Source organism: Syngnathus scovelli, chromosome 2, assembly GCF_024217435.2.
Source record: "Syngnathus scovelli strain Florida chromosome 2, RoL_Ssco_1.2, whole genome shotgun sequence".
NCBI lineage: Eukaryota > Metazoa > Chordata > Actinopteri > Syngnathiformes > Syngnathidae > Syngnathus > Syngnathus scovelli.
Genome location: NC_090848.1, coordinates 6,622,533 through 6,647,193, shown reverse-complemented (window position 1 = coordinate 6,647,193; position 24,661 = coordinate 6,622,533). Strand labels below are relative to the sequence as shown.

The 24,661-nt window shown below is 40.0% G+C and overlaps 1 protein-coding gene and 1 long non-coding RNA gene across 3 annotated transcripts; one reads left to right on the top strand and one right to left on the bottom strand.

The window, feature by feature from the left end:
• The first annotated feature begins 4,173 nt into the window (after nucleotides 1–4,173).
• LOC125987849 (bile salt export pump-like) lies at nucleotides 4,174–20,284 on the top strand. Of its 2 annotated transcripts, XM_049752384.1 has the most exons (29): nucleotides 4,174–4,379; nucleotides 4,468–4,556; nucleotides 4,632–4,650; nucleotides 5,150–5,179; nucleotides 5,259–5,310; nucleotides 5,406–5,704; nucleotides 5,778–5,865; nucleotides 7,071–7,204; nucleotides 7,289–7,460; nucleotides 7,789–7,913; nucleotides 8,607–8,781; nucleotides 9,739–9,852; nucleotides 9,941–10,051; nucleotides 10,132–10,257; nucleotides 10,432–10,635; nucleotides 10,703–10,873; nucleotides 11,573–11,774; nucleotides 11,843–11,912; nucleotides 12,770–12,890; nucleotides 12,973–13,137; nucleotides 13,467–13,571; nucleotides 13,680–13,841; nucleotides 14,271–14,474; nucleotides 14,574–14,815; nucleotides 15,170–15,326; nucleotides 16,490–16,687; nucleotides 17,489–17,695; nucleotides 18,818–18,964; nucleotides 19,254–20,284. In XM_049752384.1, the coding sequence occupies exons 2-29, from the start codon at nucleotides 4,478–4,480 to the stop codon at nucleotides 19,452–19,454; spliced, it is 4,080 nt and encodes a 1,359-aa protein (XP_049608341.1). In that variant the 5' UTR covers nucleotides 4,174–4,379; nucleotides 4,468–4,477; the 3' UTR covers nucleotides 19,455–20,284. The 2 variants fall into 2 exon arrangements, with proteins under 2 accessions (XP_049608341.1, XP_068505365.1); XM_068649264.1 differs by lacking the exons at nucleotides 4,174–4,379; nucleotides 4,468–4,556 and having other exon boundaries at nucleotides 4,636–4,650.
• LOC125987851 (uncharacterized) lies at nucleotides 13,129–16,671 on the bottom strand. The gene is made up of 4 exons (XR_007488162.2): nucleotides 16,538–16,671; nucleotides 13,646–13,811; nucleotides 13,481–13,565; nucleotides 13,129–13,414 (listed from the first exon to the last, which is right to left on the bottom strand). It is a non-coding gene; the product is annotated as an uncharacterized lncRNA (long non-coding RNA).
• Nucleotides 20,285–24,661: the final 4,377 nt, after the last annotated feature.

Below are 24,661 nucleotides of genomic sequence, written 5' to 3'. Positions count from 1 at the left end.
TCTGCAGTCTGCACTGGGAAGTTTAGCGATTGACCTGACCTGTTTGTCATCTTGCCCCAGTTGAACTCACTTGCTGTTTTGACAATTTTGGGGGTTATTATCTTGACAAAGAATCGCCAATTCAGCATCATTGCAGCTTTCTATAAAAAATGATTCTATTGATTTATACGACCATTTTGCTGCTGTCATCATGTCTTACACCCTCAAAAAATAAAAATCCATCCTGTAACAGAACTGATTCTTGCACAAAGCTTTATCGTTTCCATCAATTAATGGTTAATCTTTGTTTCATCTCTGAACTTTTCAGGTTTTTCTCTGTAAATTATCATCAACTTCTAACCTGGCCCACCCATTTTACTTGATAGTGTTTTCATCTCTTGTAGCATCTGTACATCTTGTTCATCTTCATGACCCGAACTTCTGAACCCCTGGAAATAGTTTCTTATGTCACTTGTCAACTGTTTCCTAAGATAGCTCTCGAAATGTTTCTGTTGTCAATGATTGTCATCTTTCTTGATCTCCTTGCTCCACGTCCAATACTTAGCAACTTAGTGGAAAAATATTTGTACTTAAAAAACTCAAATACATGTAAAATATGTTAAATAATGTAAAGCAAAATATTAATCATTTTCATCTTTGGTGTTATTATTTATGCTTGAATTATTCATAATCAACGTCAGTCATAATATTAATGATAACATAATTCATTTTCATCTTTGGTGTTATTATGTATGCTTAAATTATTTATAACCAACTAAATAATTTAATAAAGTAATAATAATAATAAAATAAATGAACATGAATGAATACAAAAAGAATATTACCATGTGTAAAAGAGCATACAGTTACAGTCATGCAGAAAAAAAAACCAGGAATATTGATAATATGAATGGTCGGTGGGCCTGATTGAAAGACTGTGAACTCCTAGAATATTATTTAGTTTGTTTACAAAACACAGCACATACTATATCAGGTCTCCAAAAGGATGTGGTAAACTAAAATATGTCTGAACCTTTTGGTCAGGAATACTTCAGTCATGACATGCCTGTTGCCTCTTTTTCATTTCCTCACATGGCTGGAACAAATACTTTAGTTAAGGAGGTGGACTTTAAACATGCACGCATGCACGCACACACACGATTCCATTTTCCCCCACGAGGTAGCAGCAGTGTACTTTAAATATTTGTCTTTCACTGGATGTAGTTCGACCCGTGGTGCCTTCATATAACCTTGACTTTAACAAATTTTCAATAGGATTTACGAAAACCGGAATATTTTACATTATCTAATGTGCTCATTGTTCTGCTGGAAATTACCACCTCCCCCCAAGCGTCTTTATTCATCTTATTTATTTGTATATACTATATTTCTAATTATCTTTTTATTCTAAATTTTCACCACGATTGTTACACTTTAAATTTAAAGTTAAAACATGCAAATAAATTCTGGATTCTGGTTTTACGGCTTTTTGGAGCTCACGGTGAACTTTTGTGTACTTTAGTGAAGGCGGCCGGACTACATGAAGTGAGTGACCTCCAGATCATTGTCTCCAGCAGAGGAAAAAGCTCTTCAGTGAAAAGGGCATTGCTAAAAATATGGACTAGAATAGATTAAATATGTTGCTAATTAGGTTATTTGGATGAATGTGTTGCCTGGTAGTGACAAAATAACAAAACGATGTTATGGTTTTTGCAGTGATGAAGCTCACGGGTGCTGCGGGGGAGCTGACCCTTCTGTGAGTTTTAAATATTATTTCTAGCCATTCATCCATATTATAGGAAGTAATTTAAAGATTTAAGGGGCTCCAAAGTCTGTGGACAATTGCTGCACATGAGGCTAATTGGCTAGATGCATAGATCCACTTCAAGCAGAAGGATGAAGCAGATAAAAGTCTGGAGTTCATATTGGCATTGATTTGACATCTGGCAACTGTTTTAGTGAAATTATCAAAGTGAAGACCAAGGAGATCAACAAACCACTGGTAACATTCAATTACAGGAAACTGACTGACTGACTGACTGACTGACTGACTGACTGACTGACTGACTGACTGACTGACTGACTGACTGACTGACTGACTGACTGACTGACTGACTGACTGACTGACTGACTGACTGACTGACTGACACTGATATTTCAACTTATGTTACACTGGGAACAAAAATGGTTTGACACTAAGAAATTAATCATTATATAATTGATGCAAAACTGTTGGTTATCATGTAGCAAATGACATCAAATGATATTGAACAAACCAATCCATTATTTATCAAAATAGGCATCCTCAAATTCAAAACTGCAGAAATAATGTACAAAGAATAGAAGAGGCAACTTTTCCACAGTACTCAGCAGAAGCTGTTCAAAATCAGAGAGATATTTTGTTACAGAAAAATAATAAAGGCTAAGAATAAACATAATACAATTATGTGTCTGTTAAAGGTCATGGAACAAATCCACTCAATTGTCAATTTTAATCAGAGATAGCTTCATGTGTATTTTTGTATTCATGTATTTTTTTCACAGATTTTTAACCTCACCTTTTCCCTCTGCACATCATTCTATAGATGTTGCATATTCTTTACAGTTAAAAAAAAAAATCCACTCAGAAATTGATTTATTCATTCATTTATATTCCGGACCGCTTATGCTCGCAAGGGTCACAGGAAATTGATTTAATAAAAGGAAATGATTTTGCAATGAAATTATGTTTTATTTAAGGCACTAAGGTATTGTTATTCCCCCCAGACTGCATCGCCTTGGTGTTAATGTAAACACTCCTTAGTGTCAATATTACTGCCGTGTCAACACATTTTATTTTATTTTTTTTTGCACTAATGCATTTCACACTAATGGGCAATGAACATTTAACACTTGGGTTAACACCGGTTAGTTTGAACACATACAGACATTTTGCGGGTGTTAACATTAACACACTTGATGTTGAATTAACATCAACAGATTTGCTGTGAATATGTAAACCGGGCTGTTTTTCTTTCTTTCAAATTCTGTCTTATACGTATCTCTGTTTATATGTTCAATCATCAACCAATTAACGAACGAGCGATGTCATTTACGTTGTCGCTCCGCCAATTATTTGCTTTGATTTGCGAGCAAAACTGAGATGCAAACTATTAGATCGCCAATGTCAAATTCAAGGGCCGGGGGCCACATCTGACTTGCCACATCATTTCATGTCATCCACAAAAGCAAACTTTGGGCATCACCTTCATGTTTCTTGCTAAAACACCAAAACTGGAAATTGTCTTCAATGTTGAGATAATTGGTGGCTAAGTAACACACGAGACACACAATGTTCATTTACATGAATTCACGATGCACAAATTGTTTAATTCTTTACAATAAAGTGTGTTATCACATAATGCTTTTCACAAATTACCATACTGTACAGTACCTTTTTTTTTTATACTACAATCATTGCAATTTTTTGTGTGTGTGTTTTATGGAGACTAGAACAGATAAAATGTTTTTCCATTAATTTCAGAGGGGAATAATAATTTGAAATAAAGCATGAATGTTTTAAGTGAGTAGAATGGTGAAGAATTCAGCTAATAATTTAAGGCACTGCCGCATTACTCTGGCCTTAATCATTTCTTCTCACTCACTGAACACAACAGTGAAGGTCAGCAAACAAGCATTAAGTGAAAGTCTGGCAACGTATCGGCAGGAAGAATTTTGACATCTTAGTTATGATATTTTGTCCAAATGCTATGGATACCTCCCCACACGTGTGCTTACGGGCGCTTACAAAGAGTACTGGCATTATCCTCTCGGAAGGAAAGTCATAATCCTCGATAAAGCTTACCTCCATAAAGCTTACAAGTTTTTGTATTGATTTATTTGCCCTCGGTAAACAAAGGATTTGACTGTGTGTTGGCACATTTTCAAGATTTTTGCTGTGCAGTGCTGCCTACAAGAATGAACATTTGCAAAAATGTTATATTGTACGAGAAATATTCACTTATGTGCCTACAGACAAACAAGCGAATTCAATAACGATAAGCGCAACGGCCTCTCCAGGTGGAATGGTTACACGAGCGGTCATTGACCTCGACAACAGCGGACACAAACCGATCGGACACTTACCCTCAAAGAAAACATTGTGACCCTCCGAGTACCAACTAAGCCCAACCCTCCTCAATAACCGCACGTGAATCCTTTCCAAGGTACACAGGTTGTCCTCCTCCTATATACAAGTGGCGTGCGGCCACAACTGACACTATAGTATTGGTGGGACTTTAAGGTTGGATGACACGGTGAAGGATTTAAGCGTATAAGAGTTTCTGAAGGATCCTTTGACCTGACTCCAGTTCTACGGACCCATGATAAGTTCTCGAAAGGACGAGAAAGGACACATACTGGTAAATGTCGCTTCTTCTTTTGTACTCTTGAGTCATGATTGTTTCATAGTTGGAATTGATTTTATTTCTTTTGCTTTGCTTTCTTGAGATGAGCCAATATGCCATCCGGATCAGTGAAATTGCAAAGTATTAAAAAGCTTGGACAGGAGAATCACAGCTATGACATTACGGGCGAAGGTAAATCAAATCCAGTCATCGAAGAGGATGTCAGTCGAATCTCAATCAAACTGTAACACATTTTCTGTTTTACAGAACCAGCTGGCTCCTACATGTACGTATTATAATCGATTTTATAGTGTGCCTTTTTTAGAAATTTTTTTTAGTAATTGTGTTTGTTTTTCCGCTGCTTTACATTTTGTGTTATTTGAACAATAATTACGAGCCACACTATAATGGACCAAATAATGTGAGCCGATGGTGTGTCAAGTTTCTATTATTTCGCTCCGCGTACCTAATAATAGACCACTCAATATGATGTACTACTGATGTACTTCCAATTACACAAAAACAATACTGAGCATGTTTTTAAATTAACATCTCTTGGATAGTGTCAAGCTTTGTAAATCTCCCATTTTGGGACATACAGCGATTGTCTTGGTTCTGCAAGTTTACCTAATGACTCGGCAGAACATAACATGAATGTGTCTGTGTGGCAATGACATGTAAAGTGCAGCAGTACGTTTTAATTGATACACAAAGGTTTATACAAAGGACTGAACATTGGTTGTTTTTGATCAGATTATTTGCTTTTGTGTTTTCTTTCCACACAGGACCATGTCAACTTCTAAGGAGAAGGAGAAGTGAGTAGTTTAGTAGAGGCCCTGATATTTCATCACAGTGATAATTACAAATGATATAGTAGAATTTTCTTTCAAACAGAGGGCAGGAGAGCAAGGAGCAACCTGCAATTCGAGTTGGCTTCTTTCAGCTGGTAAAAAGACACGTTGTTATTCATAGTTTAGTTAATCAATGTTGGTCCATGCAGCAGTCGCTAATGCAAACAAACTCTTTGCTGTATTTATCCAGTTTCGTTTTGCCACTTGCAAGGAAGTGCTGATGATGGTGATAGGGAGCATATGCGCCGTGCTGCACGGTTCGGCCCAGCCCCTCATGCTGCTGGTGTTCGGCCTGCTCACCGACACCTTCATTGAGTACGACATTGAGCTGAATGAGCTAAGAGACGAGCGGAAGGAGTGCGTGAACAATACCATCCAATGGACAAAGAACTACACTGATACATTAGTAGGCGCGTTCTTGTCAAACTGGAGCGCTATCAACTATTCAGAGTGGGGAAACCTCTCATCGTTGACGGCCAGGTCATGCGGGTACGTTGACAAGGTTAGCTTTTGGTCAAATTCTTGTGCGCAACACATTTCTTGCCTGCATGCTGATTTTCAGGATTCTTGACATCGAATATGAAATGACCAAATTTGCCTTCTACTATGTTGGAATTGGAGCAGCTGTCTTCATTTTGGGATACTTTCAGGTTGGTAACTTAAACTTATGTCAGCATCACTTGCACACCAGCACAATTTGGTCTGTTTTAATAAACATAAAGCTGCATTGTCATACATTTTTTTTGGTGGGTGGCGAAAATGTGTTACTTTGTAATTTCATAAAAAAGGAGGTTTACGCTGTTGGGGGCGTGTACACAGGAGACTTTAATCATGTGCAATCAAAAGAACTGCTCTCGTTCCTTTCAGTAAATGCAGCGCACCAATCATATACTCAGTCTCAAAAATAGCAGAGTGAAGACAACTGCATCGTTCCCAAGAAACAGATTTTTTCATCTGAGAGGTCAAAGTGCATTTAGTATGTTTAGATGGAACCGTAACCAGACCTAAATGGGCAGATGATATAAAACTGCCTTGGGAAGAGATAACAAATATTAGGTCTGTGCCATGATGAGGGCAGCTGGAGAACACCCCCCTACCCCTCTTGAGCTCCCAGAATAGCTGTGGCAGCCAGCAGCATAGTTTAAAAACTGTAATAATCAGAATGTATCTGCATGGCATTAGACCAGCTGCGCCAGTATTTAGACATGGTCTGAGTAAGTTTAGGCGGACATACTACTGTCATGAAGTGATTGGAGCTAGGCGACCAAATGCAGCTTGCGAGTGACAAGACTAGAACAGAACAGAACAGACTGGAGACTAGAAACAAGAAGACATGAGATGAGAACAATCCGACGGGGAGTGACACGCAGACAGGTCTTAAATACAACCGGCAAACCGACATAACTTAACGGACCGACCGACAGACTGGCTAACCAAAACAGAACTGGCAAAGACAGGAACCACAAGAAACAAGACCGACATCAAACATGAAGACACCAATGACCCGACCGGAAGTGACACGCAGACAGGACTTAAATACATGACAGGTAACGAGAGGCAGGTGACTATGATCACCTTGATATTGAGGCAACACAGGAGGGGAGGGGCGACGTGCACAGAAACCATGGCAACATAGACATAATAATGCACCCGGGGATGAGTCGTGACAACTACACTTTGATTTTTGTGTGTTTTGTGTGTGGGAAAAAAAACAGAAATACCAAGAAATGTTTTTACAAAAAAGTGAACGATAAGTGTGACATCTTTCTTGAATAACATTGGTCATGGATGTAGTATTTTTTTGCACTCTGTCCTTGCACTCTCTCCCGTCATATCCAACAACCTTGTGGGACAGATCTCTCTATGGGTCACTGCTGCTGCCAAGCAGATCCAGCTCATACGGAAAATCTACTTCAGCAAAGTGATGAGGATGGAGATTGGCTGGTTTGACTGCACCTCAGTGGGAGAGCTGAATACACGCATGTCTGAGTAAGTTGGTCGTAGTTGCAGGGTTGTGATCTCACTATTGGAGTAAAATGCTGACTGTATCATATCATGACTGTGACAATCCAGTGACATCAACAAGATCAATGACGCCATTGCAGACCAAGTCGCCATTTTTATGCAGCGTTTCACCACATTCGTGTGCGGCTTCTGCATCGGCTTTGTGAAAGGATGGAAGTTAACGCTTGTGATTGTGGCAGCAAGTCCACTCATTGGTGTTGGAGCTGGCCTCATGGCCCTGGTGAGATTCTCCGCTTTGCGTTAACTTCAGTTTCAAATTAATGTGATTGATGTTTTGCATGTTCATCATAAAGCTGTAACATTTTGTTACAGGAACATAGCCCTTTTTGGCATTCTTATGTTTGAATTTGGAAATAGAGGAAATAGACAGATTCTTTGGCAAAGAATCATAGATGACTGTTACTATCATGCACACTCTGCAATGGGATCACAAAGCTCTAAGTTCACCTTTCCAAACCGTGCTGTATTGAACTGAAATGTACCGCAGAGATTTGTGGAAATGCTTGGCTCAACATCACCTGACTTCTTTGCTTGTACATTGGGTCCAGTTTGTGGCTAAACTGACAGGCATGGAGCTGCAGGCCTATGCTAAAGCTGGAGCCATCGCAGACGAAGTCCTCTCCTCGATCAGAACGGTGGCTGCTTTTGGCGGAGAGAATAAAGAAGTGCAACGGTATGCAATATATATTTTGAACCAAAATGTAAATGCAACAATTTCTGGGCTCATATTTTTTATGAGCTGAACCATTTGCATACAAGCTCAATTTCCATCCATCTTTCAATCCTCTCTATAATAATAACAACAATTATCATCACCATACATTTTATTTGTAAGCACCCTTGGAGAAACTCAAGGACACTGTCGACTATTAAAACAATTGTAGAAACAGAATTATACAGAATGAATACAACAAATAAAAATACGGGGCAGTTTAATTGAGTAGACACTTTTGGATTTGGTCGTGGTGAGAGAGAGTGAATTGCACGTAGGAGGTTCTGAGGGTACGCAATGGAGTGGTGATGTGTGGGAGGGCAGACAGGTATGGAGGGGCAAGGTTATGAATGGCCTGTTATAAAAACACTTGAATTGAATTTAAAATTGGACCTGGAGTGAGTGAAGTTGCTGTAGGAGTGATGGGAAAATGACTTTTTGTGATCATACATGTAGAGGAGTTGAGAGCGGAGCGGAGTCCATCGATGCTATGCAAATGTCAGTAATGTGACTGATATGCGAATGGAACGAAAGGGTGCTGTACGAAGGTTTTCCATCTCATCCAGATCCCTAAGGGGAGGACAAGCTCAATCCAAACTTTATGGATGGATGTTTTATTTTCAGTTGTTAATAAATTGCTCTTGTTTCCTCCAGGTATGACAAGAATCTTGTGTCTGCACAACGCTGGGGGATCAGAAAGGGTTTGATCATGGGCTTTTTCACTGGATACATGTGGTTGATTATCTTCCTGTGCTACGGCCTGGCTTTCTGGTATGGTTCCAGTCTTGTTGTGGACACAGAAGAATACTCACCAGGAACCCTTTTGCAGGTAACAACTCCCCCATGCCAACATATGAAAATATTCACGGACATTTTAACGAGTCACCTCCACCCTCGAGTAGAAATACATTAAAGTTCTTGGCCGTCACCAACATACAGAAAGAAATGTTAATAACTGCTCATAGTTGGTCACTCTCCGCTGTAACGAATTCAGTTCCAGTGAGGGTTGAATGAAAATTGCACTGAAGCACCAATCCCACATGTCGGTATTTCATGACTGCATTAAACGATTGCTTGCTGTCAAGTTGCTTGGTGTCGCAATTAACCCGTAATGTTTTTAGATGAGTCGCACCACAATACCACACACTCGGGAAGATAAATTGATCTACTGTAATAGGAAACAGCTTGCAAAGACATTAATGATGGAACAAGAAAATCTAAACATAATGAGCTATCCTCTTACCTATATTGATTAGAGCTGTTTAAACCTTATTTGAAGCACATGATGAGTAATTTAAAATGAATTAATAATTAATTAGACAACATTTAGTGTGGTCACTCAAGTAAATTCATGAATCGAAGCAATATAGATTTGCATTTGTAAATGAAATTCATGTAATGCATGAATGCTTGTAATTAATTTCAAGTAATAATTATTAATAGTGTACAACCTATATTTTTCCTGTATGGCTCATTAAAAAAAAAGGCCCTTTCCCATTATTAGGCCTCGAGGGAAATGGATAAAACATTCTGCCACAAAAGTTGCCCATTCCTGTAATGGGTCATTACATTTCCCCTAAGGTCTTATTAAATTTTAATATCTGCTCCAGTACTATGATGAGGTTTGCTCTTTTCTCGGCAAAAGTGTAGCTGAGTCTTTATCTTACTCAGATGTTTTAGGCAATTGGTGTAGGGCACACACTTTAGAAAATGAAATTCATCATTATTTTCACTTTACATAGTATGAGTATTATAATGTCTTGTCGGGCCTTTTTTTCCTTGCCAGGTATTCTTTGGTGTTCTGATAGCAGCTATGAATTTAGGACAGGCATCGCCATGTCTGGAAGCATTTGCCGCAGGCCGTGGAGCTGCCACCATCATCTTTGAAACCATTGAAAGAGTAAGAAATGTTTGTGGTCTAATATTGACATCCATTAAAGTTGATTTATTCTGGTTTGAACAAGTCTTTTATTTTTTTACTTCTTCAGGAGCCTGAGATTGACTGTTTATCTGAGGCAGGATATAAACTTAATAGAGTCAAAGGTGACATTGAATTTCATAATGTGACCTTCCATTACCCTTCCCGACCGGAAGTTAAGGTATTTAACTCTTTTTTTTTTTTTAATTACAATACGAAGTTTATACTGCTGACTGTGCTGCTGTGCAATCTTTTGTTCAGATCTTGGACCGGCTCAGTGTCATAGTGAAGTCAGGCGAGACCACAGCTTTTGTCGGAGCGAGCGGCGCCGGGAAAAGCACAGCTGTCCAACTTATTCAGCGCTTCTATGACCCCAAAGAGGGCATGGTAGGATCAATTCTGCTTCTGCTATTGATGCATGCAGGGACTGAAGATTGTTTTTCTCTTCACCTTTGTTCTTGTCATTTGAAAAATAACTCTGGGGTTGGGGCAAAAAAACAGATAACAGGATCAATGCACCATAATCAATTTTAGTTCGACTAACTGATGTCTGCATCCCAGGTTACTCTGGACGGTCATGACATCCGTGGGCTGAACATCCAATGGCTGCGTTCGCTCATTGGCATCGTGGAGCAGGAGCCTGTGCTGTTCGCCACCACCATTGCTGAGAATATACGCTACGGTCGACCTGCCGTCTCAATGGAGGACATCATCGCTGCCGCCAAAGAAGCCAACGCGTACAACTTTATAATGGACCTGCCACAGGTGGAGAGCTGATAAACATTTGGAGAGCGTGCATGATGTTAAAACCTCACTTCTTATGATTTGACAGAAATTTGACACGCTAGTAGGAGAGGGCGGTGGTCAGATGAGTGGCGGTCAGAAGCAACGTATCGCAATCGCCCGGGCACTGGTCAGGAACCCTCGCATCCTGCTGCTTGACATGGCCACCTCTGCCTTGGACAACGAGAGTGAGGCCGTGGTACAAGAGGCCTTAGATAAAGTACGTCTCTACTCAATTCACCGTTTGTCTTTACGTAGCGCCACTTCACAACAATAGTTTTACACCAAAAAGTACCAACAATGTGTGGAAGTAAATGGTTGTTCCCTCCATTTACTAGTTTGTGGTCTAAAAAACAACAACATGCTGTAGGAATTGCAATTACATCCACGCAAACATCTCCTCCCAACTCCTTCTGAGAGCATTATTTGGCTCAAGGTGACAGAATTGGCATCAAAACAGGAGTTCAGAACATTCAGAGAAAGAATCAATGAATCAGTTTATGGATCGCCAATTTTTCCCAACATGGCTCGGAAAACTTTGGTTAAAAGCAATAGTGATTAGCAGACAACAAAGATACTCATTTGTAATCTCACTTTACTGCCCATGGGAGTGCAACTATTAATTCTACTGTATTTCTACAAATAAGAATGATAAATTACAGGGTTGTTGGATGTGGTTCAGTGTAGCTCAGAAAATAAATATGCAAACCTTGACTATTCTACATTTTTAATCTGTAGAGTGTGATTGGGAGATGTAATTAAAAGGGGAAAAATACAACACATTGAAACTCATTACTAACTGCCACAAAGTCATTAAAATATTGATAAATCATCCAAATAATCCAAAGTGTAATAATTGCAGCTTGTGCTTCTGGAGATTGAGGCTGTTTTCGTGACCACTTGATTGTTGATGCTGAAGGTGCGGATGGGACGGACAACCATCTCCATTGCTCACCGGCTGTCCACTATAAAGAACGCTGACGTGATTGTGGGTTTCGAGCACGGCCAGGCTATTGAGAGGGGCAAGCACAGCGAGTTGCTGGACAGGAAAGGCGTCTACTTCACCCTTGTCACCTTACAGAGCCAAGGAGACAAAGCTCTCAATGAGAAAGCTCGCCAAAGTGGGTTCTACACTTACTGATTCCCACAAAGATGTTTTACATCCATTTACAACACTTATTGCTCTCAGTGGCTGAAAATGAAGACGCACAAGAGAAGCTCAGCCTATCCAGAGCCGGAAGCTACCGGGCCAGTATGAGGTACCACAACACAACCACCTGTCCAATTTCTAGCTTGTTCAGGTACACATGAAACAAGAAGTTGATCCAAACCAACTTTGGCTGCAAGATGGGGTCCACCCTTGGTCACTCAACAGACACAGAGGCCACAATTCACGCTCGAGATGAGCGATTTGAACACACATTCAAACCCGTTCTTCTACGGGGCAGTGGTCCTAATTAACTGCCGTATCGTATCCAACAGCACAGTCCTGACGGTACATCTAAATAGGATCATTATCTCTCAGTGTGAAAGTCATTGTAGCAGGATTACGTAAAAACTTTGTGACTGAGTTCTAGGAAGCTCAGTGGAAGGGTGGCACATGTGTATGCGAGAAGCCATTCAATTCCAGGAGAACTGTTTGCTTCTGATCTAGAATGATAAAACAACCCTCCATGAATTTTGGATCATTCTCGAACCAGAAAATAACTTGATAATTAGCAAAATATGGTGCTGCATGATAATATTTTCTATTATCTGGGTAATTAAAGTCCCTCCCTTCTCTGCTCTTTCAGGCTAATTTTATTGACTTGATTTGCTGTTGACTTTTGAGTTAAGCGGTTGTCAACACAAAAGAAATTATGTGTATTCGAAATAAAGGGGCTACTATACCTCATTGCTATCGGAGTGCACGCTGCTGATTGTGCAAATTGCTGCACGGCACACACAAAGAAAAATGCACCTCTTTACATCTGAACTTTATATTAACAATTCAAGTTCAGCTGAGGTCAGCAGAAAGCCTTTTAGATCTTAAGCAAAAACCACAAAATGAAACAGTAGGTCGAATAAAATGTACCCATGAATGTTTTATTCTTGCCTGTACACGCTTGTTTGACAGAGCCTCCATTCGCCAGAGATCCCGATCCCAGCTTTCCAACTTGATTCCAGATTCCTCTGTTTCCATTGCTGGAGAGCTGGGCACCACAGCCTTTGCTATATCTCAAACAGACAAATCTAAGGTGGGTGTGAAGGCCATTTAATGCATTTGCTTTTCTTCACAACGACTATCGTTTTCCTCACATGGTGAAACTGACTATTCAGAATGCAATTCAAGAGGAGGAAGAGCCAGTGGAGCCAGCACCAGTTGCCAGGATCTTAAAGTACAACTTGCCCGAGTGGCCTTACATGCTTTTTGGATCTTTGGGGGCAGCCGTGAATGGAGGAGTCAACCCCGTCTACTCACTTCTATTCAGTCAAATATTGGCGGTGAGGTTACAGTTAGGTTCACACTGTAAAGATAAAAATTGTCCTCTCCAGCAGTGGTCCTCAACCGTTTTAGCACCACAAACCGGATTATTGTCAGACAATATTTTCACAAACTGGCTTTTAAGTTGTGGTGGATAAATAAAAACAAAATAAAATGAAAGAACCGGTATAAAAACAATGGTATTTTGGTGCAGAAGGAAAGGAAGGCACAGGAGGTGTGCTGCGGGCCGGGGTTGGGGACCACTGCTCTCCAGCAGTTAGAATGATGAAAATATTTCTTGGGGAGAAAAGGGCAAGTGGTCAGTTGTTTGTCTTTTGCGTGTGTGCAGACTTTCTCACTTACAGATCCCATAGCTCAAAGGAAGGAAATTGATGGTATCTGCCTGTTCTTTGTCATGGTCGGCGTTGTCTCTTTCTTCACTCAAATGCTGCAGGTAAAGAAATTTTTTAGGGGTCCATTCTACTTCAAGACGGGAAAAAGTCACTAAAGACCAAAACTGACTCTCACGATTGACTGATTGATTGATTGATTGAAATTCCAGGGCTATGCCTTCTCCAAGTCTGGGGAACTGCTCACCCGACGGTTACGTCGTCTGGGCTTTCATGCCATGCTTGGCCAGGAGATTGGCTGGTTTGATGATCACAAAAATAGCCCTGGAGCTCTGACCACACGCCTGGCGACAGATGCCTCGCAAGTTCAAGGGGTGAGGCATGAACAAAATTACAACGGCAAACAGAGACATCTCACCCTAATGAATTACCATTATTATTTCGAGATAAGAGTCAGGCATACAGTGATCTGAATGTTTTGTGTACAACCACTAAGGTTGAGCACAATCCAATACTAGTTGACCTCCTGTTTGTACAGCTTTCAAAACAATTCTCACCAAAGCAAATTAAGGTCAAACTGACATCATAAAGCTTCGTTAGCAGGAGTGTAAAAATAAGTTAACAGAAGATATGTATTGCTGTGTGTACATTTCATTGACTAAATATGCACTTGAACACCTTCATGGTTTGGTCAGAATTGTATGATAAATGGATAGTCTTTGAGGCGGAGCTGAGCTTCCCCTCATTTGAATGACCTGGTGTCAGATACAGATGTAAAGACACATATGCACTTCTTTTTAAAGGCCACCGGCTCCCAGATCGGCATGATTGTCAACTCTCTGACCAACATTGGTGTGGCCATCCTCATGTCCTTCTACTTCAGCTGGAAGCTCACGCTGCTCATCCTGTGTTTCCTGCCCTTCATCGCTTTGTCAGGTGGTTTCCAGGCCAAGATGCTCACTGGATTTGCCAAGCAAGACAAACAAGCTATGGAGGCTGCTGGACAGGTCACCATCCAGTTACATTACTTAACAAATGGTCAATGATCTCAAATTGAAAAGTCATAAATTGGCTATAATCCATCTTCCCTTTTCTGCACTTTGCAGATTTCTGGTGAAGCCCTCAATAACATTCGCACCATAGCTGGTCTTGGAAAGGAGAGGAATTTTGTGGACACGTATATTGCGCAACTGGATGCTCCTTACCAGGCAGCCCTGAAGAAAGCTAACGTCTACGGGGCTTGTTATGGTTTCGCCCAGTGTGTTGTCTTCCTAACCAACTCTGCCTCTTATCGGTTTGGGGGATACTTGGTACGCCAAGAGGGACTCCATTTCAGCTTGGTGTTCAGGTATGTGACATAAACCAGCCACCTTTGCCAAAATGACAGATAAACCATCCCAGTTGTTTCCAAAGTATGAGCTGCGTCTCAATTGGGGAGCAGCAGAGAATTTCAGAGCAAGTGCATCAGCTAGATTAAAAAAAAAAATAAAAAATACAGAAACACATTCATCTCTTTAAACCTGCAAAGCTAACTTCAGCCCCATTGAATTGATCAATTTTTACTTCTCACGATAAGAGGAGACAAGGGAGGCCTCAGCTGTTTTATGTTCTCTGACAAGAGGCTCAAGGTTACACACACTGAAAAGCCCTGAACTCTTCTTTCCTTTGTGGAAAATGAGAAATTGTTTCATCATGTGTGTAGGGTCATTTCTGCCATCGTGACAAGCGGCACAGCCCTGGGTAGAGCCTCATCCTACACCCCTGACTATGCCAAGGCCAAGATTTCAGCAGCACGCTTTTTCCAGCTGCTGGACCGAGTGCCCAAGATTAGCGTGTACAGTAACAAAGGAGATAAATGGGTATGTTGCCACATATTATGATGTGGATTATGTGCTCTGATGGCACGCTACTTGTGTGTGTGTGTGTGTGTGTGTGTGTGTGTGTGTGTGTGGCGGGGGGGGGGGTCCTTATTTATAGTTGTATCTTTATGAAAGATAATTGCAAAATCTATTCGTTTTATTGCAGTGAGTATAGCAGTCCAACATAATTCTCGGTTTGATTGACACTAGGGCTGTCACTGTTGAATATTAATATCTATTGTTCCATCGATTATCAAATAATCATATTTTCCTCTCATTTTACATGAAAGTATATCCCTCAACAATTTTACCCGTTTACCGTTGTTCATTATGTATCGTTTAGTGATTAAAACATGAAACCATAAAACAATATCTCACAAGAGAAATTAATTTTTGTTCTCACCAAAGTGATTCAATTACTCTTTTTTGTTTTCCAAAGTAAAAACAGAGATAAAATAATTTGTTTTTATTAATGACTATGAAAATTATTAAATAATTCACGTTGAGAGGCTGACATTAGAGGATTAGGACGATTCTAATATAAAAAAACGGCTCCAAACACAAAGTTTTGAAGAGAAATCAGAAATAGATATAGTAAAATACAAAATAAAAAAATAAAAAGAAAATTGGTCTGTACATATACCTCACGTTGTGATGCCACCATTTCAAAAGTTACATAATTATTGAAATAAACTAAATGTGATATGCTCTCTCTATAGATACACACCTTTTTTAAATCTCCCCCAGAGGTTGCAACAACCAAATACAGCCACTGAGAACCAACAAACATTCCAAACAAGTCAGGGACAAAGTTAAGAAGTGCGTCAGAATTGGGCTAGAAAAAAAAAAGTAATGTTTGTGGATTCCCAGGAGCACCATCAAATCCGTCCGTCATAATCATTTACAGCACAATTCCTATTCACAGCGGCAGGCCAAACTACATCCAAGTTTGTACTATTAAAGCAGTGCTGCGAATAAACTGTGACCAAAGTAATCTCGCAATTTCACGTTTTACTGCAAGGCAGAGTTGAAACTCAAAATAGTCTGAAATGATCCTCTTGTAGACAATGTCAATCAAGAAGTAAAGCAAAGATTATGTTTCCAAAACAAAACTAAACCTTTGCACCCATTTTGTTTGCCCCACCCCTATCCTTCTCTACTAGGATAACTTCCAAGGCAACATTGAGTTCATTGAATGCAAGTTCACTTACCCGACCCGACCAGACATCCAGGTCCTCAATGGGTTGAATGTGGCAGTGAAGCCCGGGCAGACGTTGGCCTTTGTGGGTAGCAGCGGCTGTGGGAAGAGCACAAGTGTGCAGCTTCTGGAAAGGTTTTATGACCCCGATAAAGGCAAAGTGGTGAGTGAGGTGGACGCGGCTTTTCTTCATCCTTTTCAACAAAACCGAAGAAAGACTTTTTTCAATTTTTACAATGCGATATCAAAAACTACAAACGCATCATCCAATATAACAAATTATGGATACAGTTAGTTCATAGGTCAGACATACAATACAGTATGTACACACAAAAATACATTATACCAAAATGCCAATCGATATTGTTGTACAAGCAACACCTAGCTATGTCAAAATTCCGCAAACATTTTAACAATCAAAAATCTGTTGTGTATTTTTTTTCACTTTTTGTCAGTCAACATTTTTTCGTGTGCACAAGCGCCTGCTAATGTCTCTGTAGTTAACCCGACAAAAACGAGGTTGGAATTTATGGCAGTCAGCATGAAATAGTCGAAGAAGATGATGATGACCTTTTAGAAAATGTCAAACATGTCACAATGGAATAAATTTTAAAGTGTCATTGAGAAACCTGACAGCTGAACATTTAACATCTCGGACGTTAGCATTTTTAAATGTCCGAATTTGGCGCATCTTTAAGCAGACAGTTTTGCTGTGACTGTCATGGGAGCACTTATCTTGATTACACGTTGACTCCTGTCAGAGAAAAATCACTGCCTGGATGTTAAAGGTCTTAATGGAGCTGGAAGTGCCTTGGGAACTCATGGACCTGATTCTGGGAGATGTAGAAGAGAAATCACACAGTTAGAAGGGACATTACGTTAAAGCTCATTAAGTAAATTGTATGTCTACTCTTTGATTATAACACTGCCTCCTACTAATGGTTAAATCAATTGCCTCTTGCAGCTGATTGATGGTCGCGATTCGACTCGCGTCAACGTGCCTTTTCTGCGATCCAGGATTGGCATTGTGTCCCAGGAGCCAATCTTGTTTGACTGCAGCATCTTGGAAAACATCAAATACGGCGACAACTCGCGGAACATCAGCATGGACGAGGTCATCTCAGCTGCCAAAAAATCACAGCTCCATGACTTTGTCATGTCTCTACCTGAGGTGGGTTCATGTTTGCAGAAGGAGAGATGTGGAGAAAATGACATGGAGGCTAAACACAGGGATTAGTTTGTCTGAATGTTAAAGTGCGTCAATTAGTCAGGGAAGACAAACTAGAAGGCAGAAAAACAGGCAGACATAATAAGGTCGATTAATCGATGACAGAAAGGGAACGCTAAGACTTACGCGGTAAGTTGCGTAGCTACACAAAGAGATTTCTGTTTTCATTTCATCAGTCTTTTTGCCTTCATTTTATTTTCTCTCACAACATTCACGCATTATTAACATGTTTAAAAATTTATCACCACTGGACCATTGTTGAGGAAATGGGTCTGAGTGTAACACATTTTTCCAAGGTTTTGTAATGAATGAAAATCGACCCAAAATTGTCTTTCAAATCTAACAAAGTACATTCAGGCACCTGATTTGTTTTGATTCCGGATATTCTTTTCTCACAAGAAATAATGTAAATAGTAGAGGTGAAATAGAAAAACGGATTCTTCGATTTAAAAAAAAAAAGGGTGGGGCGGAATAATAAGAATTTGTAACAAAACTAGAATGTCGTCTGAAGTGAGACATCACATTGCCATTTCAAATTTGATCCCAAACTGCCACATTTGGTGCGGGTTTGGTCACATTTCTCAGAAGCCGATTCATCGTAATCAATCATGATGCATGTGATGGCTTACCAGCCCGGTGGGATGTGGCCGTTACATTTTACTTTGGTCTGCCCGCAACCCACCTGAGGCTAAGCGCTACGGAAAATGAATACAAGACTCACCGCATGGGACTGGAGAGTGAGAAATCTGAGCTCGCAGACTGAGTCATCTTGGTTTCGTCACGCCTATATTATGCTTAAATTAAGGATTAAGGAATGATCAAATGATTCATAGCGCAGATATTGTAATTTATGATGAGCTTATTAGAGCAGATTCCATTTTGTAGATACTGTACTGTACTTATTAAACTGCTCCTCATTTTGGTGACTTGCTGACTTTAGAGGTGACAGAGGTCAAAGCCTTGGCAAAGCTAAAATTGCTCTTGCTTGATGGAACATCTGTAACTGAAGAACATAGACCATGCTTGGTATTGATATTGATCTCAACATATCATTTTCCTCCTCAGAAATACGACACCAACGTGGGTGCTCAGGGTTCTCAGTTGTCTCGCGGCCAGAAGCAGCGCATTGCTATCGCTAGGGCAATCATACGTGATCCCAAGATCCTGCTTCTGGATGAAGCCACCTCTGCTCTAGACACAGAGAGTGAGAAGGCAAGTCCCGCAAATGAATTTGCATTCTGCACAGCTGCTTGATATTCTCTGGTGGCAGGCAACAAGAAGAGCTGTTCATTATTGACATCATTAATGTCATTATTCTTCCTCTCGGCTGATAGCGATCTTGTATACATTTATACATGTTGTGGATCTGCCAATGTGGGCACTGAAGCTGCGGGCTCTCAGTAATCAAGGCGTGATTGTCAAATCCCTATTATTATGCTGCTTGCATGTCAATGATTTCTCTTCCCTGTGTAATTTTGTGTACTCGCCTTGACCGCCACAGACGGTGCAAGCTGCTCTGGACAAAGCTCGAGAGGGCAGGACCTGCATCGTTATCGCCCATCGCCTATCCACCATTCAGAACTCCGACATCATCGCTGTCATGTCCCGAGGCTACGTGATTGAGAAGGGAACACATGACCATCTTATGGCCCTTAAGGGTGCTTATTACAAGCTGGTCACCACTGGAGCACCAATCAGCTAATGGCTCCAAGAGTGTAAACAATTGGAAACAGAGATGAGCAAAGTGTTTGTTTGAGGTGATGAGGTCACGTACAAGCTGATGGAACATCAAAAAGTAACTTGAATCTTTTCACTATTAAAGTGTATTTATTTGTGTGGAAATATCCTGTTATACTGAGGATTTGCTGAGCTCTTTTGAGACTACTGTCATCTTATGTTTGTTTTGTTTGGTATCACCAGAATGTAACAAGTGAGTTAGTCACTGGGGAAATATCCAAGCACACTACAATCAAAAATATTAGATTATAATGTGAATGAAAGACAGCAAAACATACCTTTTCTTTTTTTTTCCTTTCTTAAAGCAAGTACCGTATTTTCCGCACTATAAGGCGCACCGGGTTATAAGGCGCACCTTCAATGAATGGCCCATTTTAAAACTTTGTCCATATATAAGATATATACATTTGGCCCGTGGGCCGGACTTTGGACACACCTGCTGTAGTGGCTCAATATTGGTCCATATATAAGGCGTACCTGAGTATAAGGCGCACTGTCGGCTTATGAGAAAATCGGAGGTTTTTAGGTGCGCCTTATAGTGCGGAAAATACGGTATCACATTCAGGGTCACAGGGAAGATGGAGTCCATCGCAGTGAGATTACAAACGACTGATCATATATGGTGATTGTGAATGAGAAAATCTCTCTGAAAACACAAATTTACAAGTGAGAACTGTTGTTTTCTGTTGTATTACTTTTCATAGCACATATCTAGCCAAACACACGCATCACTAAATGAATCATTTTTTATATCCAAATAAATATATAAAGAGTCAAAATAAAGTGTTAACGTTATACAGTGGTAAATGTCCAAGGTAACATTGCAGGAATTTCAAATGAAAGACGATTCAAACATTCTCTTTTACAAATTTAAACCAAAGCATGAATACACAGTTGGAGCAGTAGCGGGGCTACTTCAGAAGTCAGATATTTAACCCCGTCGAGAATACGTGACCTCTCGATTCTCGACTGCACGCTTAGCGTGTTGATGCTTTCTAGAGTGCAGATGTCAGAAACACTCTATCAGTTAGTGGTAATATGTGATCAAGCCACACTGACCTCTGGGAAATTGAGTCTTTAATGTTGACATCTGCAGACGTGGACTCTGGGGTGGATTAGCATTCTTCAGATGCAATCTCATCTTGCCACTTCTCCTCCAAAATTGATTCAGCGATAGGACACTCTGACTTTGTGCTGTGTGACGCCAGAGGCTGGGTGACACATCGCTCATGGTTGTGAGAGTGAGAAGTGGTTCAGCATATTTTACAGAGATAAAGAGAACCACTGTTTTCAATTGAATCAGAAACCACATGTGAATACTGTCCACTGTCACTGTGCCTGCTCAAATGCCGAACACCGAAATGAAGTGAGGACTCAGACTAGTGTTTTGTTAACAAAAACTCAATGAAAATATTTTTATCTACGCATATCTATGCAAGAGATGAACCAAGAGTATATTAAGTACATTAAAACTAAGAGAGAAATCATAATATATTCACTTTGTGCACAATTATTTTATGCATGATTGTCAAACAAGCAGTCAGTAATCTAATGTAATGGCACAAAAAATAGTTTTTGTGCCAGTTGAATATTTCGACAGATGACTGAATATTAAGGTGTAATCTGTGATTTTAGATTGGAATTAACATGTCTTAAAAACATCGTAAAGTTTAAGGTTCTAAAGTCAAAATGAATTAAAGATGAGACTCCAGCAAATTCCCACCTAGCTATAACATCTATCACACTACCCATAACGTGAATTGAAAGCCGGCCAGATTAAAGTCATTTCTTGGAGAACTTTGCTGAGTTGCAGTCTTCACACTATGAAGCTCAAAGTGCATAATAAGATGAGGCAAGCTTCACGTGGGGAAAGTAGAAGCGGAACACTAGACTCTTTCCTCATCTCAGCTGACTCTTCTGTTAGAATTCCCCAAGGTGAGATCATCGATCGAGAGAATACGTTCTATCGTGTTTATGCTTGAGTGTGCGTGCGTCTGTATTAATCCACGCGGAAGACTTGGACTTGACTCTTATATCATTCAACCTTTGTGCAACCTGATGAACGTGAGATCTCCTGCGCTGTGTGTAGATGCCAGCTGCTCAGCTCCGGCTTTGCTCGCATTCTTTTCAACTGGTATGAAAGTGGACCTTCTCATCAACTGAGATCATCTTCTGGGCCACATAGTCCATAAAACCTTGTTTGGAAACAAACATCTATGTAGCTGTACCTGAGCTGTGCTCAAACCGTCAGATCATTTGAAAATTCTCTTGTTTACTGCATCGTTCTTATGAATCTATCCTTTATTTTCATTTTAATCCTCCTTATTTTAATCCCCATGTCTTATTTCCCTATTTTATATCTTATATAGATTGATGCTTGGTTTTAATCATGTTAGTCTTATTATTTTAAATGATTGAATTGTCTTCATATTTGTTTCATTTTCTGTAATGCTTTATATGTTTTATGTAACACACGTTGAATTGTCTTGTACATGCAAATAAACTTGCCTTGCGCTATTTCCAAATGTACATGTGAGTCATCTTGTCCAGACAAAATGCTTGTGCTGATATTTTTGACTTACGTTGTAGCAACTGACAGGATAAGGGTTATTATGACCATAAAGAAGCCGAAAACGAGTCTCCTGACATCATTTACGGCATCCTGTGATTATCTTTCATCAGCTCAGTACTGTCACATCCTCCATTAAATAAGATTGTCATTTATCGTACACATCACCGTGGAAAAGGGACTGAAGGAAGCTTTAGGGTGTGATTCTTCCTGATTTTCTTAACTATGGCATTGTTAAAAAAATAAAGACAAAGAACTCACTTAGTATTAATCATTAAATTGGAAACAGTTAACATCCTGGCAATAGTGAGCAATCGCTATCTCAGGGGGTCTTCCAAGACAAACAAAAATGTTTTTTACATACCTCCAAACATTTTGAGAATGCTGATAAACATTCAATATATGTTCTCTACAGATTGGGGAGAAACGTGGGAAAAGAAAATCCTGGGAAAAGCTGCAAGTACCCCAAAATCAGTTATCTGGCCTGGCACCTGGGGGTAGTGATGGGAAAATGAAGCTTCATGAACCAGTTGTTGTATTCTTTGGCTCCTCTAGATTGCAATGTTGGTTTAAAGTGACATTTTTCCCTCTCTAAATACACCATCTGAAATCTACTACATTGAGTCAATCTGTGCATGCCTGGAATTTATGTGGCTTTGGTTGAGCAACACACTTGACTAGAACGCAGTGCTAAAGTCAACACACTCTATTTACGTATTATGTATTCCATGTATATTTTGTTACAGTGTTCAGATAGTGTGCCTTTTTCAGAAGATTCAACCCGTGCGAGGCACAAGCGACTGAACTTCCCCGCATGCTCTTCTCACAAAGCAGCTCTTGTTCACGTTTGCAAAGAATAATGTCAAAGTAACACAACAAAATAGGCACACTCTGTCAAATCACACATTACAAGAAGTTCTTCCTGAAATAGTTTCTGCAATCAAAGTGTTCTATGTTGACAGCGTGGCACCAGACGGCCTCTCAGAAGCATCGGCTGAGGATTTTGCAGACACGCTGGTTGAAGGTTTCTTAGACCCCGTGGTATGAATAAAAGCAGAGGGGAGGAAATACAGACAGTTAAAATTGGCTCATAAATACATTTATGAGAGAGATGAGAGTAAAATGAACTGCTCGTTCCACCTCATTCGCTCAATACACAAAACAAATGAGGATCTTTTGTGTTTCTGTGTTTGTACCTTGTGTTTTTAATCACTTTGATGTACATTGGCGGTGCATTTCTTCACCATTAGTGTGGTTGAGTAGCTAACATCAGATGAAGTCGGAGGAAGGTGCTGAATCGATTCTTCTGTACCTGCTGACCGTCAATGTTTCTTCTCCTTTAGCTGTTTGTTGCTAGTATATATAGATTAGTTCTGCTGTATTAAGTGCTACTTTCCTTTCCGTTTCAGTTGTTTCTAATGTTGAGTAGATTGCATTTTGTTTTCTTGTCTTTTGTTGTCACGTCGTTGACTTTTTGTTGCCATTGCCTTTCGTTTATCGGGCAGTGTTATTTTCTTGTGTGTCCATATGTTCGTGATTTAATGATTGCTCATTTCCTTGTTCTGACTTCTTTGGGGTCCAGATTTTGGTGCATTTCTACCACTCATAATATTCTCAAATGACTTTATAGTATAAGATTCAAATTTAGCACATTTTAAAACTTATCCAGTATTTTCGATACAATTTATCCTGTTCAGAGTCATTGGGGAGCTGGAACTGATTCCGATCTTTGAGATTCACTCTCAGATGTAAGTCCATGGACAAGTCATTATTTCCAGTGAACCTAAACTGCATGTTTTTGAAATGTGAGACGAGGTGAATACCTGGAGACTATCCTCACAAGCACAGGATTCGATCCCGGAACCTCAGATTGTGGGACAGACACATTAGTCACATGCAAAACCGTGCTGGCATTACATATACACGCACAAAATAATGGATGCCAAAAAGGTGGCCTCAAATCTGTGTGTTTTATATGTGTATTCACCACTTATGCATGGATGAAAGGCTTTCTTCTTGGCCTGGAGATAATCATGAATATGATCGCATATGCTGGAAAGAAAAAAAACAGAGGAGCTCTCTCACCTAGCAGTGATCACTCTTAGATATAACATGAGACTGCTTTTCCAAGCTGAAGATAGTGTGACAGCATTATCTGGCAATTCCGAGCACTTCCAAATGTTCTTAAAACTGTAGAAGTATAATCATTTTGTGCCCGAAAAACAAAAGGTCGTAAAGATCTGGTGAAAGAATGTGAATAAAAGAATATCAAAATCTGCGCTCTAACATTGTGCTTTTTAGGAGATGAAGGAAGATTATGCGGGATTAAAAATGCCCTGCAGTCTTTGCAGAGTCTAATTAGGGTACAATGCGAAACAAGGTCTACCCATGCCGTAAGCATTGCTGTGCTTCAAAACCAAGGCCTTGTTTGAGAAAGGGAGTGTCCCAGTTGTCGATCACTCTGCTTTGGTCGTTATATTTTTTTCACAGAAGCCAATGAATATTCACTTGTTTTTTATTTTATGAGACTAATAAACCTCTAAATGCTCTATGATTTGAGCACCGTCTTTCTGTTGCTCAGCATACGCTAACAGCTTATCAGA